We start from the raw sequence: 16,354 nt of genomic DNA, 5'->3' as shown, positions 1-16,354 counted from the left end.
ATTTTTCTTCTTTAATATTAAAAAGGACACAATGTTATGCAGAGGTGTACTTATAATAATAAGAATTTTATAGACAAATGATACTACAGTATATTTACAGTGGCGGCAGAGAGTTGGGGGGGCGCAGAATGTTTACGTCTTCTTGTGGGGGGGTGTAACAGAAAATAATTGAGAAGCACTGCTATAAGTTAAGGTGACAATAAAAACGCTTTTTTATTTCCGATTTATTATTATTGTTATCATTATTATTATAACACTGCCAAGGATGTCGCTAGCTTTGTCAAATTTTAATTCATTTCAGATTTTGTGCAACACAACACAGCTACTGTCCGCCATACCTGATGCCAACAACAACAACATCAAAAAAGGTAAAAACTTCCCATTGTACCATACCTCTCTCGCTCTCATCATTCACACAGTGCATTCAGGAACAGCATGAAAACCCCAACCTCAACATTACAACCTAATTAGTGACAATATTATTATTATTCCGATTTTTATTCTTAATGTATTTGTTTTGCTATGTGTAATTCCTATTTGTGATTATACCAGCAGTATTTATTAAGGACTTATCGTAGGTTTTTGGGCTGCGGAACGAATTAATAAAAATGTAATGTATCCTTATGGGAAAGTCCCGCTTGACATTCAACCATTTTGACTTACAAACCAGGTCCTGGAACGAATTCAATTCGTATGTACAGGTACCACTGTATTTGTAATAACAAATAATGTCTTGCACCATGTTGGTATGTTCCCACCAGTTCTGCTCTGTTATAGCTCTCAGAATTGCATCGTTTTTAAAGCGAACTTCTAGCTTGTCTGATGGGCCTACAGTGGTATGAAAAAGTATCTGAACCTTTTTGAATTTCTCATATTTTTGCATAAACTCACCACCTCTTTGACCTGCTGCCCTCTTTCAGACGCTACAGGTCCCACAGAACAAGGACTAACAGACTGATAGACAGATTCGTTCCCAGTGCCATTGCTACTTTAAACCCTAAAGGGGCTGCAGGTGGTAATTGGAAAGAAAAACTGCCACAAACTATTATTTTGATAATGGTTCGAGAACATTTCACATCAACATTGGTATGCAAAAGTATCTGAACCTTCTGGAATTCCTCACATTTCTGCATAAAATCACCATCCAATGTGATCTGATCTTTGTCAAAATCAAACATGTAAAAACAGTGTCTGCTTTTACTAAAACCACCCAAACATTTATAGGTTTTCATATTTTAATGAGGATAGCATGCAAACAATGACAGAAGGGGGAAAAATAAGTAAGTGAACCCTCTGCCTAAGGAGACCTAAAGAGCAATTGATACCAATTTTTACCAAACAGTTTAAGTCAGCTGTGTTCCCAATCACTGATGAGTTATATAAAGTTGCCCTGCCCACTATAAAACACACACACCCGGTAAGAATTGTCTTGATGAGAAGCATTGTCTGATGTGCATCATGGCTCGGTTGAAAGAGCTGTCTGAAGACCTGCGATCAAGGATTTTTGATTAGTATAAAGCTGGGGAAAGGATACAAAACCATCTCTAAACCTCTGGATGTACATCAATCGACAGTCAGAGAAGTTGTCTACAGATGGAGAGAGTTTGGCACTGTTGCTTCTCTCTCAAGGAGTTGCCGTCCATCAAAAAATGACGCCAAGAGTTCAGCGCAGAATACTCAGAGAGGTAAAAATAACCCTAGAATGTCTGCTAAAGACTTACGGAAATCACTGGCGCAGTCCAATATCTCTGTGCACACAACACATTAACTGTATGTAAAACTATGGCCAAGAATGGTGTTCATGGGAGGACTCCACAGAGGAAGCCACTGCTGTCTAAAAAAACATTGTTGCTCATGTGCTGTTCGCAAAAAGGCGCTTGAATACTCCACAAACGTTTTGGCAAAATGTTTTGTGGACTGATGAAACCAAAGTTGAATTGTTTGGGAGCAACACACAACGTCATGTGTGGAGGAAAAATGGAACAGCTCACCAACATCTCATCCCCACTGTGAAGCATGGTGGAGGGAGCATCATGATTTGCGGGCTGTTTTGCTGCTTCAGGGCCTGGACAACTTGCAATCATTAACTGAAGAATGAGTTCAAACGTTTATGAAGATGTTTTGCAGGAAAACCTCAGGCCATCTGTCAGACAATTGAAGCTAAAAAGTGCAACCCTGCTGCAACGAGACAATGATCCAAAACACAGAAGTGAATCAACTTCAGAATGATTTCAGAAGAACAAAATACATGTTCTGGAGTGGCCAAGTCAAAGTCCAGACTTGAACCGCATTGAAATATTGTGACATGACCTAAAGATAGCGATTCATGCCAGACTACAGCAGTTTTGTAGGAAAGAATGGCCCAAGAGTAGTCCTGATCAATGTGCCAGGCTGATCTGCAGCTACATGAAGCGTCTAGTTATTGCTGCCAAAGGAGGGCGGGCCAAAAAATATTAAATGTGATAGTTCACTTACTTATCTTTCCCGCTTCCGTCATTGTTTGCATACTATCCTCATTAAAATATGAAAACCTTTAAATGTTCTGGTGGTTTTAGTTAAAACAGACACTGTTGTTTCATCTGTGTGATTTTGACAAAGATCAGATCACATTTGATGGTGATTTTATGCAGAAATGTGAGATATTCCAAAAGGTTCAGATACTTTTTCATTCCACTGTATTTGTACTAGATGGAATTTACCCCCACAAATTGTCGTTCATAATTTGGTGCGAGGCCTTTGTTGCTAAAGATGGACTGAATAAATATAAAGTACATATAAATTGCTTTGTTGTTGCATTTTTTTGTGTGTGTGTGTACTTTTGTACTGTATTGTACTTTTCACTAGGGGACTGGCAGCGATCGGTTGCTATTAGTCAAATTGAAAGGGACGTTTATCACTGTCAATGGCAGCTGATAATTTAATACTTACAAATAGAAACGAATAAATACAGCTACTTGGCCCTTGCATCCTTCAATTATTTTGAAAGCGGCCATGGGAGAAAAAAGTTTGGTGCCCCTAATCCAAGGTGACCCCCCCCCCCCCCAAAAAGGGCCCCAAATTTGAATCAGCATTGTATTAAGAGACTTTTTTTCCCCCTTCCATATCTTTCCCTCCATATCTTTTTTTTCAGAACATAATTCATCACTAGTTTTAACTCCACTCTTTTTATTCCAGGAAAATATATAAATAAATAAGAAATGACGCCTATCCAGATTTGGCACCTATTTAAGAGTAAAGGGGAGGTGCCTGTATAACATGGCATAAAAAAAATGCTTTTAAATCATCAAAGACTCGTCAGCGCTCAATCACAGTAATCGCAGGCTATTTCCCCAACTCCCTCCAAGTGCGACATGTCTGCTTGCTCGTAACTCAAATTTTGGCCAGCAACACAACATTTAAAAAAAAAAAAATGACTGAAGGTGGTTCAGAAAACTTATTAAAAATTATGTATATTTAGAGCAGGAAATCGAAATAAGAAGTCATGAAAATCCTTTTGCCTGAAGTCTGTTGGGTTTAGCGCCAACTCACCCACAACCATAAAAATAGAAAATGTCATGTGAAAATACATAACATTTGCAGTAAACAAATTTTTAGCTATTGTGATGGAAAATGCTTGGAAAACCAGTGAAAGTGATATAATTGTTATTTCTGCATGCATTTCATAATACCACGTGGGTGGTTTTGCACCTTCAATGAGTCTGTTCCTTCCTTTCTTTCTGTGTGTGTGCTGGTTCAATCTCTGTGTTCTCTTTCACACAGACCAAAGGACAGGACAACAATGTTAAGCATCTCAAGGCCAAGCATGGTTACAGGAAGATAAAAAGGCAGTTTTCCCAGACCCAGACAAACATTACCTTGTGCAGCATCCCACCGTCTGGTCACTCCTACCTCCGCCTGCCATCGCAAAAAGTCTCCTCAGCCGCCACGGTCCAGTCCGTCTGTCCAAAGACAATGTCCTTTGCCTTCATCGCCACAGTGGCACTGATGTGCTCCTCTGTGGTAGTTGCATTTGTCCTGCAGCCTTCCGAGCAAGAAACTGCAGTTCCACAAGACTCCATCAGCAGGTGGGTGATGTTCGTTTTGGACACTCTTTATCCTGTTTGATGTTCCTTTTGTTTCTTATTATTTTCATGGGATTAGGTTGCTTGAATGTCGTTTTTTCCTGAAATCATAACGGATTTTTTAGGTTGCATGGCGGGATGTTTGAATACTCTTGCAAGGCCCTTTTGGTAGACAGGCCGCAGGTTGCCCACACATGCTTTACAGTGTATGAAGAGAATTCATTTACATATCAGTAACATCATTGTATTAGAAAAGAACTAAAAGGCATTTCAGAATAACACCATTATACATACAAAACATGCGTACATGACAAACATAGACAAATTCAATAAAATAGCAATTAAAACAAAGCTAATCCTATTTTGGTCATATTTTTTCAAATTATTGAACACATTTTACTACATTCATTCATTCCCAGGGAATGTAAATGAACTCATACATGCACTTCAATAATACATAAATGCTATTTTGGACATAACTTTTTATTTCTTTTATGTTTATTTTTTACGTTTCTTTTCATAAATATTTACAGTTATGATAAGTGTACATTTCAATACAGCATATTGATACTGTAGAATTATTAAAATATTTAGCTATGCAAAATAATGTGAATATTAAGGTATTGGTAAATGAAATAGATATTAAAATTATTTTTTTAGTCTTCATTAAATATTGTCCTGTATTAATTCTGTATATATTTGTGTATTTATGGTTATTTTTTTCTTATTGTTTGTTAGAATTTAATAATTTATATATTGATTTTTTTTTCATAGGTTTTCTTTATAAATTATATACTTTTCAACATATTTCATTAAGTTGTTCAAATGTGTATGCAAATTATATAGCAGCGTGTTTTTGTAATTTATGTATATATTATTATAGTATTTATACTCTCGTATTTAAATTAAAAATATGAATTTGTATATTTGATTTTATATTTTCGTTCATATAAGTAGTTTAATTTTCATATTTCATCATAATTTCACTTAACTGTCAACTTTCTTGTACATTATGTTTATTTAGATTTAATTTGAGATCACATTGGTTTAACTACGTTTTTATTCAGTTTTACTTCATTTTAAATTATCACACATTGTTTTGGATATTTATTTTCATACATTTTTTTTTTTTTAATTATAGTTTTTATACGAGTTATTTTTTGCCAGATTTTAACATTTCAGTTTTACATTTTAATTTTTCATATTTACATTTATATAGTATTTTGTGAGGGGAAATATGGATCAGTTAAGCATATATGATATATTTTATTGTTATTCACATGCTGTAATACTATTTTGAGATGAAACCTCATGGCTTAAATGCTTCAAACCAATTATTCTTATGTTGTTGCTGTTTGCGGTCAGGTGCCATAAAGACTCCCTGCAGTCCATCCGCAAGGGGCTCCTTGCTGCCCTCAATCTGCAGGCAGAGCCACGTTTGCCAGAGGGAACCAAAAAGCAGTGGAGTGGAACTGCGGCGCGGCTCCAGGCCGTGGCAGGTAAGAGTGGATTGTGCACATTGACGATGGGCGACCATGCCTAATTTCTGCCCTAATTCCTTAGTTTCATCTGGCTACTCCACCGATGATGGGCATGACACCCAAGGATGCTGCAACGAGACCTCAGAGGTTTCCATGACAGGTGCATGCTCATATACTAATACCGTTTGCAGGGATTGCGTTTATTGCGTTTTACAACGTTTTGCATGCAATTTTTGAGAAATTCAGTAATCAGCTGTTTTGAAACATTTGAAATACATGTTTTAGCCCTATTACCCAGCCCAAAATGTTCACTTCAAAGCAAGCAGACATTTGCCAGGCAGTGACTAATTGTTTAGAAAAAAGAAGCTTCAAGCTCTTTATTGCCACTTTAAACATAAAACCAAGAGAAGTACATGTTGTGTATTTAAAACAGCCACAAGTTTTGCATTATAGCTCAAACAATTCAAAATAAGACTTCAAGCAAAAAAATATGTTGAACACGAACAACGGAGCAAGGTACAGTATATAGACCAAGGACGTAAGTTTGCATAGGGACAGTGTCAAACTGTCCCTTCCAAATTTTTAAGCAACCTTATACTGTATGCATGATATAATGAGTTTAGTTATATAGGTCATTTAGATTGTCTTGTAAGGATAGAATTGACGCTAAAATTATTTATAAAGTGGATGATTTTCATTATGTTCAGACTTATGGTAATTTTCGCACTATAAGGTGCACCTGACTATAATCACGTCATTTTCAAAGTATCGGAATCGGCAAAAAAATATCGGCCATGCCTTTTTTTTAATATAGTATGTATATTTTTTAATTAATTCGTTTTCTAATTGTATTTAACGTTACGGACATAATATGTTACATTCATCCAGAGTCTTTAGTTTAGGCTTAAGGTAGGGTTATCAAATTTATCCTGATAACGGCGGTAATTAATTTTTAAAAAAATGTATCACGTTAAAATATTTAATGCAATTAATGCATGCGCTGCACGACCCACTCACGCATTGTCGCGCTCAATCTGCAACGACGCCGTTCTACCTATATAGAGAGATAAAAGGCAGCGTAAAAAGAGTAGAGTGAATTTTGGCAGCCTTTGGAGCCTTTTTTTTTTTTAATTGGCTAAAGCCTTACAATCCCTCTCCCTAGGATTAGAAATATCAGGGAAGCAATGTGGGGTAGCAAGGTAGCAATTGATCTTTTTCTTAACACCTTATGGGTTTTCCCAAAGCAGAGAAGATATATCAATTGGTAGCACTACGCACAGTCATGGTTCCACTTCCCATCATGCATTTGGGCATGGCTACAGTATCATTTACTGAAAGCTCAACAAATACACTAGATGGCAATATTTAGTCACAATATACAAAGTCACAAGTCTTTCTATCCGTGGATTCCTCTCACAGAAAGAATGCTAATAATGTAAATGCCATCTTGAGGATTTATTGTCATAATAAACAAATACAGTACTTATGTACTCTATGTTGAATGTATATATTCGTCCGAGTTTTATTCATTTTTTTCTTAATGCATTGCCAAAATGTATATGACCGGGAAAAATTATCGGGGAATGATTGGAATTGAATCGGAAGCAAAAAAAAGCAATCGGATCGGGAAATATCGGGATCGGCAGATACTCAAACTAAAGCGATCGGGATCGGCTCGGGAGCAAAAAAACATGATCGGAACAACCCTACTTTATTTGACAGCGGCATCATACGGCTATCATAAAATCAAATGAACCACCATGAAGCTTTGAACCACTTGGCTGCAAAGCTTCATTGCTTCAAGAAGCTTCATTTGGCCATCACTGCTCCCTTGGGGAGACAGTCAACGTCTAATGCCGCCTGCTGTCAACACTGTTATTGTCCAACATGCCTCCTAGCATGCATTGCAGCGCTACAGATGTAAATAACAATCAAAATTCGTATTCTGTGCTAATTATGTCTTCAGTTAATGTTCCAGTTGTTTCATTAATTGCTAGTTATGGTATTTGGTAACAGTTTATTTGACAGTGATGCCGTTAAACCATCATAATTATGACATGACACTGTCATGAGCATTAATGAATGCTTATAACAGATGCCATTTAGTGTTATCCGGCAAATTATCTCACTTTTGAATGGATGTAAAAGATCCAAGCTGGACATGAATGGAGTTAGTGACATAATTTGCCGGATGACACTTGATGAAATCTGTCATAAGCATTCAGTAATGTCCATGATTGTGCCATGTCATAATTATACGATCTTATGACGCCGCTGTCAAATAAGGTGTTACTTATTAACCGAAATAAATCAACAAATAAGCCGCACTTGACTATAAACCGCAGGATTCAAAATGAAGGAAAAAAGTAGCGGCTTATAGTCCGAAAATTACGCTACATTTATCCATTTTCACTTACTGAATGTGACAGTCCATTTTTCCCCCCTAAAATGCACATTTGATCGGCTGATGACTTGAAATACAACATGTCGACAACATGCCGCCTCCCATGCCGCCTCCTAAGCCCCGTACGAAGAGGAGAGATATTAGAAAAGTTTTTTCTCTTTTTTTTAGCCAGCAGAATCCACTTTAGGTAATGTAAAAAGGTGGAGGTGGGGAACGCACAACTAATTTTGCTACTGAAAGTGTGACATTATCAGAGTTAGCATAAAGTTAAACTGTGTGGATTTGCTAACCTGCAAAACTCGCGTAGGAAGCTGCTTACAGAGAAGTTACCTGTATGTTTTCTACTGTTAACGTTAATTAAACTGTGAGAAATGTAGTGAACCGAGGTTTACCCCTTTCTCCCCAATTTTCATTTTTATTTTATTTATGTGGTCTCAAAGCAGCCCAAAGGAGCTTTCATTTTTTTGTTGAGTTTGGCTGTGCTTGTGGACAAAAGTACTAGTGTTTTAACTGAAGGAAGGCTCCATTTTTATTTATTTTGCTATTCCCTCACTAAGAGGTTTTTTGTGATATTTAATTTACTTAGAAAAACCATTTTTAGTGGTATTTAGACAAATGTTTTTTTTTTTTTTTTTTTTTGCATTCCTGGATAGTTAAGAGATGATTAAATAGTTTGTATTTCTTGTGTATGTTAATATCATTTGGGTTCAAATATTGCAATTAAAATTTGCTAACAAAATCTAGACATTTATTTTGGAAGTTTTCAAAATGTTTCTTTAGTAGTTTTTGAAAACAAAGGTCTGAATCGAACAGTGTTTCACCTGAACCAATACATATGAAAGTTGGTATAAGCCAATAGATTTATTTTGCATTGATCATTTAACCTATCAATTGATGAGGCTCATACTAGTGAGAAATATAGCCCTGAACCCTGAATCTGTTTGGTCTTATTAATGCCCCGTCCCCAGCAAAGTGTCCATGCAGGTTGTGCTGTCATATAGTCCCTACCAATGTTGAGACCAAACCTACGCCCTTGATGTAGACACAATATCACAAGACACATTACCATATACCAAGGGCGTAGGTTTGCATAGGGATGGTAGGAACATTACACTACCAACTTTTCAGGATGCTCAAATTGTCCCCAACAACTTTTAAGCAACCTTATTTGCATTATATAATGACTTCAGTTATATTGGTCATTTAGACTGTCTTTCCATTTTTTGTATGGATAGAATTGACCCTGCCATTAGTAAGTGAATTATTTTCATTATGTTCAGACTTAGATTTACTCCTTTTTCTTGCAGAATGTGCCGGTCCATTTTTTTCCCTCAAACGCAAACAAATAAAAATATTTTTATTTATTTTCTACATTATTTATTGATTTTTTTATTATTTGCAACCATTGGTGGAGTTTGACTTTTGGTGTGTGTGTGTGTGGGGGGGGGGGGGGGGGGGCACAACATGTTGATGACCCCAAAATGCAGTGTCAGCAATAAAATTAACTTACAAGAATATTGAAAATGATAAGTTGACAATAAGCGTTTTTTGTTTCACAATCAGTCTTGAGGGGAATTCTAAATCAGGCTGCTTAGGACAGCTATACTTTTCGCCAAGATCGTCATCCATTGAATTTGGTACGCCCATCGGTGTCGTGCCAATGTAGTTACCCCAGTCAAAAATTGTATCCCTTGGGCAGAGCCATATGGAGGTAGATTTGTGTCTTCATTATTCAGTCAAAAAATGTGTTTGAATGCAAAAATAAATCTGAAACTAAAAAAAATGCATTTGAAAGCTATTTTTCTTTGATTTTTTTTCTTTTGATTGAAGACTTTTTTTTTTTTTTTTTTTTGATTGAAGCAACTTTTTTGATTGAAGAAATGTTTTGCGTTTGGGCCACATTTTGGCTGGGACATTTCTGTCTTTATTGTCCAATCAAAAAATAAGTTGCTTCAAACAAAAAATATATATTTCCAAATGACAAATCACTTCAATAAAAAAAAGAAGAAAAAAAAACTTTCAATCATAGAAAAAAAGTTTTTGAATGCGAAAAAATATTTGAGACTCAAATATTTGCATTACAAGACTAATTTTTTTATTTAAAAATGTTATTATTATTATCATTATTATTTGTTATTAATATTATGGGTAGGATATTTGTGTCTAAATCATTCAATCCCCCAAAAAGTTGCTTCAATCAAAAAAAAATATTTTCAAATTAAGAAAAAAATGATTTGAAAAATAAAATTGCCCTCCCCTCTTTTTTTATATAATATATATATATATATATATAATATATATTAATAATATGCAAAGCAAATGACCGTCTAAGGTGCTATTCACATGAACTGTTCAAAAAATAATTTTGACCCATTATAAAAATAACTTTTTTTGTTCATTTCATTCATTTTTGTTGTTTGCTTTAATGCTTTACAACTTTTATATATATATATATAGGAAAGTCAATTGCATGCAATGACACTTTTCGGCCACCGGGGGGGGGGGGGCTGGCCCCCGTAAACTCCGCTTATGTTTGCAACCTATGCAGACATTTTTTTTTTTTTTCAGATAATCATACATTAATCGTCGAGTTAAAAAGTTTTCTTTTTTTTTTGCTGCATTTAGCTGTGCTTGTGAACAAAAACAGAAGTGTTTTACCTGAAGGAAGGCTCCATTTTTATTATAAAAGTTTTTTTCAGTTATATTTATTTATTTAGACATTGTTGAGTGGTCTTAAGACAAATGTTTATTTTTCGCATTTCTGGATAGTTCAGAAATTATTAACAAGTAAGTATTTATTTTGTATGGTAATGTAATTAAGTTCAAATATTGCAATTTACATTTGCTAATAAAATCCAGACATTTATTCTTGAAGTTTTCAAGTTTTATTTAGTAGGTTTTGATAACAAAGGTTTGAATCGAACTGTGAATCACCTGAACCAGTACACATGAAAGTTAGTACAAGTCAATACAGATTTATTTCGCATTGAACATTTAGCCTGTTAATTAATTACTAGGGCTGTCAAACGATTACAATTTTTCATCGAGTTAATCACAGCTTAAAAATTAATTAATCGTAATTAATCGCAATTCAAACCGTCTATAAAATTTGCCATAAATATCTGTAAATTATTGTTGGAATGGAAAGATAAGACACAAGACGGATATATACATTCAACATACTGTACATAAGTACTGTATTTCTTTATTACAACAATAAATCAACAAGATGGCATTAACATTATTAACATTCTGTGAAAGCGATCCATGGATAGAAAGACTTGTAGTTCTTAAAAGATAAATGTTAGTACAAGTTATAGACATTTTATGTTAAAACCCCTCTTTATGTTTTCGTTTTAATAAAGTTTGTAAAATTTTCAAGCATAAAATAAACTAGTAGCTCGCCATTGTTGATGTCAATAATAATTATGGTGCTAAAACCCATAAAATCAGTCGCACCCAAGCGCCAGCAGAGGGCGACAAAACACAATAAAACACAAGTAACAAGTGGTAATGATACTTTGCTGTCATTTTAATCTGTTTCAGCGGGCATGTGCGTTAAATGCGTCAAATATTTTAAGGTGATTAATTTAAAAAATTAATTACCGCCCGTTAACGCGATAATTTTGACAGCCCTATGAATTACTTTCATATTTGTGAGAAATTCAGCTCTGACTCCCCTTCACCCAATCTGTTTCGTCTTTTTAATATCCAGTCCCCAGCATAAAAGTGTGGATGCAGGTTATGCTGTTATATTGTCCCTACCAATGTTGAGACCAAACCTACGCCCATGCCATATACTGTATTTGTTATCCTTTAAGAAAAACGAAAAAAAAAAAAAGAAAAAAAAATAGTTCACTGAGTCACTTGTAAAAGGCTTCTTCATGTGAGGTCATGTGTGTACTATACTTGCCCCCATGTGGACAAGGCACACACACTAGAAGCACTAGCACAATGGTCAATGAATTAAAGCAAACGTGGCAAAATCTTATTTTTTACATTCTATTCTGTTTGTCAGATCTGGGCTGGGACAGCTGGATGATCTACCCGGAGCGCCTCACCTTGGTGCACTGTGCCCCCTGCGGCCACCATACATCCTGCAGAACCCAGCAGCCCAACGCCCCAAAGCACGATGACTCCCAGGTTTGTTTGCCTCTTGACTGACTTTTTTTTCTCGCTCTCATAACCCACCCCATAGTGTTTTGAAAGTACAAGCAGCTGCCAATAGATAAGCCGTGGTGTTGCCAACTTAAATGTTGGTGCTCTGCAAGTCCTGGCGCTTCCCAACTTCAAATGAATGTATTGTGGCGGCAAAATTACCTCGCCAAAGGCAAATCTTTCATCATTCTTTAACCTTTATTTTAGGGAATGTCATATTACAATTTTTTGGGGGGGAGTTTTTCCAATATTACATTCATGAGAGTCGCAGGTGGCCATCCAATTCTAGGGCACACGTAGACAACTCACATGTGGGACGAAAAGTCACATAGGCACATGCAAAAAAACATAGGAGGCCTCAAGCGCAAAAAAACAATACCTTGTCTGTTTTTGCTTTCTATCTCATCTAAATGAGCATTACGGACTGCACTTCACTTTTTGGTGAAAAAAGTTTTGATTTATCAAAAGTTTTTATACCTCTGAAAAGCCTTGTATTTGAACAGGGGTGTGTAGACTTTTTATATTCATTGTAGAGCAAAAGCTATTGACAATATTTTTTATTTTCAGTGCTGTTTGGAATATTCCAGCATTTATAACCCAGTGGTGTGTTACTGATCCTGCAGGTCCAGACACCATGTTGCCAGTCCACTGCCCATGAAGTGGTGCCCGTCATGTACATTGACGAATCCAACACCGTGGTCATCACCTCCTTGCAGCTGACCCGCCGCTGCAGCTGCCCAGCTGCCCCACAGCCTCGCTAGGACTAAAGTTTGTAAACTGTAGTGCACCACAGCTCCTAAATTTGAAAACTCCATAATAACTTCATGTACTTCCATTAAATTGAAGAGCTTTCCCACTAAACATGCAGCTTCCATTAGATTTTTACTCTTCCTATTCCACCTCATAATATAACCAGACTAAAACCTGATCACATCGTAAATTGGATTTTTGAAGGGGAGCTCAAAACACTCACAAATGCTGCCGCTTTCATGTATTTATCTACGCTCATTGGGAGCTTTCAACACGGAGCGTTGGATCAGTGAAAAGGTTCGTCAAAGGTTTGCATTCCTGTTTCAACAAGCACCATGACATCAAATTTGTGTTTCCAAAATTCCAAGCATTGTCTTTTTCGGGAAATGACCACATGATGTTGTGTACTTGACACGCTGGGGATTTATCGCCACCTGCTTTAAGACAAATCTCCCGAGTGTTGGGGCGCATTTATTTAATGCAGGGTACTGAGTGTTCCCTCCAAAAATGCGCAAACTTCCCTGTGCCAAATGCTCTTCTCGTCTCTGCAGAAAAGTCTCTCCTATTAGGGAGAAGGACGTTTTTTCCAGTTAGTTCAAGTAAATGCTTAACAATTTACATACAGAAGCAAATGTGTTGTTTTTATATGCAAACCTGAAGGGGAGCTGTATTAATTATTACATACGTATAAATATACTTCACTATAAACACTGTGTGTGCTTTTTAAGCATTAGCGCTGTCCAATGGAAAGTATGGATTTTCCTTAAAAAAAAAATTCCAGAACACTTATTCGAATCAGTCGCACTGCCAGCCACTTTTGCTTAAAATCAGTCACCACTTAACAATGCCTATTATGAGTAGACTCACTAAAATCTCAGTAAATCTTTGAGGTTTTACTAATTTTGAAGTGTGTGCAATTGGCACTGAATTCATTGGCTGTCATTGACTGTGCAGACGACTGGGCGTGGTTGCCTGTGCCCCTTTTTTAAATGAATGGGATGTCTGTGGCAATTAGTTGAAAACCTTTCCATTAAATACGACCACTAGGAGATGGTGAATTTTAATTTTACATTTTGAGTCATTTAATACATCATGATGCAGTGTATGACAATTGTAAAATTTTACACGTTGGATTTAGAAAAATTGAGATGCATGCTTCTTACTGGACATAACCATATAACATATAATTGTTGTAGTTCTCTTATTCTTATGAAATTAGTGCTAAACTGAGTATCATTGATTGTAGTTCTCTTTTCACGTTTATTTACAGTTACCTCACGAGTACAGTCAAGGGCGTAGATTTGCACAGGGACGGTAGGGACATAACACTACCAACTTTTCAGGCTGCTGAAATTGTCCCCACAAACTTTTAGGCAAGCGTAGTTGCTTGATTTATTGAGTTCAGGAATATAACTCATTAAAATTGTCTTCGCATATGTTGTAAGGATAGAATGCATTCTACCATTAATTAGTGAACTATGAACTTGCTAACCTGCAAAACTACTATGGTCAGGCCAGCCTCAACAAGGAACAACAAAGTCAAGATAGGCATCTCTCATTTGGATCATTATTTGTATTATGTGCATTACGGTAATGCAGTGCAGTGGCTTCAGAGTGCAAGTTCTTTTATTTAAAAAAAAAATGGGGAGCTATCCAATAATGGGTCCACTTCAGAGGGACACTGACATGAATATGAACATGAACTGACATGAAAAAAAATCTATGAAATGAAATGACACATCAGAATTTCACAAGAGTATTTTGGTCCGAGTCTTGGAGTAGTCTAGGATGCCTCAGATGTAGATCGGTCCTTGGATATCTCAGATTTCTTTTTGATTAATTTTCTCCCAAATCACTTTTATATCACAACACTTTAGTTTGAGTCTATGGGTGCGCCAGTGTCCCCCAGAAGTTGACCCATTCTTGGAGACCTCACCGTTTTCTATTTAATAAAGGCACCTGCACTTCAAAATGTTTCTTCAGTATAGTTTTTTGAAAACAAAGGTTTGAATTGAACATTGTATCACCTGGACCAGGGCCCAGGCCATTTGGGGGCCCTAAGCAAAATAATGCCAAGGGGCCCATATTTTTTGCCCACCATTTCGTCACAGTGTACTGTGAAACCCATACATGCAATCCAACCCATACTTCCATATTTTGTATATTAATCAGATTTTGTTGCACTGTATACTTCAAACTTCTCACCCCAAATGATTGTCAGTACTTACAGTAGATTGTTGCACTGTACACTTCAAACTTCTCACCCCAAATGATTGTCAGTACTTACAGTAGACGGCGCCAAACCTTTTTCTAAAAGAGGAAAAGAAGAAGTTAAGGAAGAACTTTTTTTTAAAGCTTATAATCAAGTATCAAACTCACAAAAGTCAAATAAAGCAATAAAGCAAATAAACTGTAGTAAACTGATGTTTGCATAAGTAAACGGCATTGCGTGCCACATTATTCACGATGCTCTATTAACATATAAAATGAGGTTGCCAGATTGGGGGCCCCCTAGTGGTCAGGGGCCCTAAGCAGCTGCATAGTCAGCGTATAGGCTGGGCCGGCCTTGACTGAACCAATATACATGAAAGAGATTTATTGTGCATTAATCATTGAGCTTATCAATTATATTGGGTTCATATTCGTGAGAAATGTAGTCCCCGTTCAATAATCTGTTTGGTCATATTAATGTAACGTCCCCAGCAAAAAGTATACATGCAGGTTATGCTGTTATATCGTCCCTACCAATGTTGAGACCAAACCTACGCCCTTGAGTGCAGTACTTTAAAAAATTATATATGTATTATAATGTGTGGATTAAAAAAAAACACTAATTGTAATGTGTGGATTTCAGGAGTACAAAGTAACTCTTTCTAAATTGATGATTCTTTGCTTCCATTTCATGTATAATAAAGGCTATCAAAATCAGCTTCTCGTTTTCTCTGTCTGTGTGGCCGCTGAGAATTGTTGATATAAGTTTGTGCCAGACTTTCAGGATATCGTGCCTGTCGGAGAGTTTGAGTGCTCTAACCACAGGGGGAAGGAAAATAGGCGAGGAATGAGTTTTGGCGCCATTATCCAGGAAACCACATAACAGGCAGGCACTCCCTGAGGGGAGAGCAACATGTTGCGCACTTCACTATCCTCAATAATTCTGCTGTCCGCGAGTTTCTGCTGTAAATCCATTACCATCCGCATTGCGCTAAGCCAAGTATTGATCCTCCAGTGAGGCAACGAACCCTGTGAGAGGACGGCGAGACCTGGCCCGAGCCTGACGAACTGATAGCGGACAGAATAATGACGGGCTATTTGGCCATGTGGGTGTCTTTCTGCATACTCTCCTCACTTCTTCTGGCCTCGTGCACAGCCGAGTGCTCGGGAAACCAGACGCAGTTGAGACCGCTCCCCAGCGCCCTGCCGCGGTTCAGCGACTGCTTAATGGAGTGCACTGAGATGACGTTCGCCAGGAAGGTGCAGTTGCGGGACACGCGGGACATTCG

General features: G+C 36.9%; 1 protein-coding gene across 1 annotated transcript; it reads left to right on the top strand.

The window, feature by feature from the left end:
• The first annotated feature begins 341 nt into the window (after nt 1-341).
• gsdf (gonadal somatic cell derived factor) lies at nt 342-15,779 on the top strand. The gene is made up of 6 exons (XM_057819823.1): nt 342-368; nt 3,760-4,064; nt 5,427-5,560; nt 5,625-5,702; nt 11,965-12,089; nt 12,728-15,779. The coding sequence occupies exons 1-6, from the start codon at nt 342-344 to the stop codon at nt 12,863-12,865; spliced, it is 807 nt and encodes a 268-aa protein (XP_057675806.1). The 3' UTR covers nt 12,866-15,779.
• The last annotated feature ends 575 nt before the right edge of the window (nt 15,780-16,354 follow it).

This window comes from Corythoichthys intestinalis, chromosome 17 (genome assembly GCF_030265065.1).
Source record: "Corythoichthys intestinalis isolate RoL2023-P3 chromosome 17, ASM3026506v1, whole genome shotgun sequence".
Classification (NCBI taxonomy): Eukaryota; Metazoa; Chordata; class Actinopteri; order Syngnathiformes; family Syngnathidae; genus Corythoichthys; species Corythoichthys intestinalis.
Note: the sequence above shows the minus strand (reverse complement) of the source record. Positions and strands in the feature narration are given on the sequence as shown.

Bases quoted from the DNA above. Each gene is read 5' to 3' on its own strand.
- gsdf (XM_057819823.1), top strand. From the start codon at position 342: ATGCCAACAACAACAACATCAAAAAAG. The intron at 369-3,759 runs GTAAAAACTTCC...TCTTTCACACAG, and splicing joins CAACAACAACATCAAAAAAG to ACCAAAGGACAGGACAACAA. The intron at 4,065-5,426 runs GTGGGTGATGTT...GTTTGCGGTCAG, and splicing joins CCACAAGACTCCATCAGCAG to GTGCCATAAAGACTCCCTGC.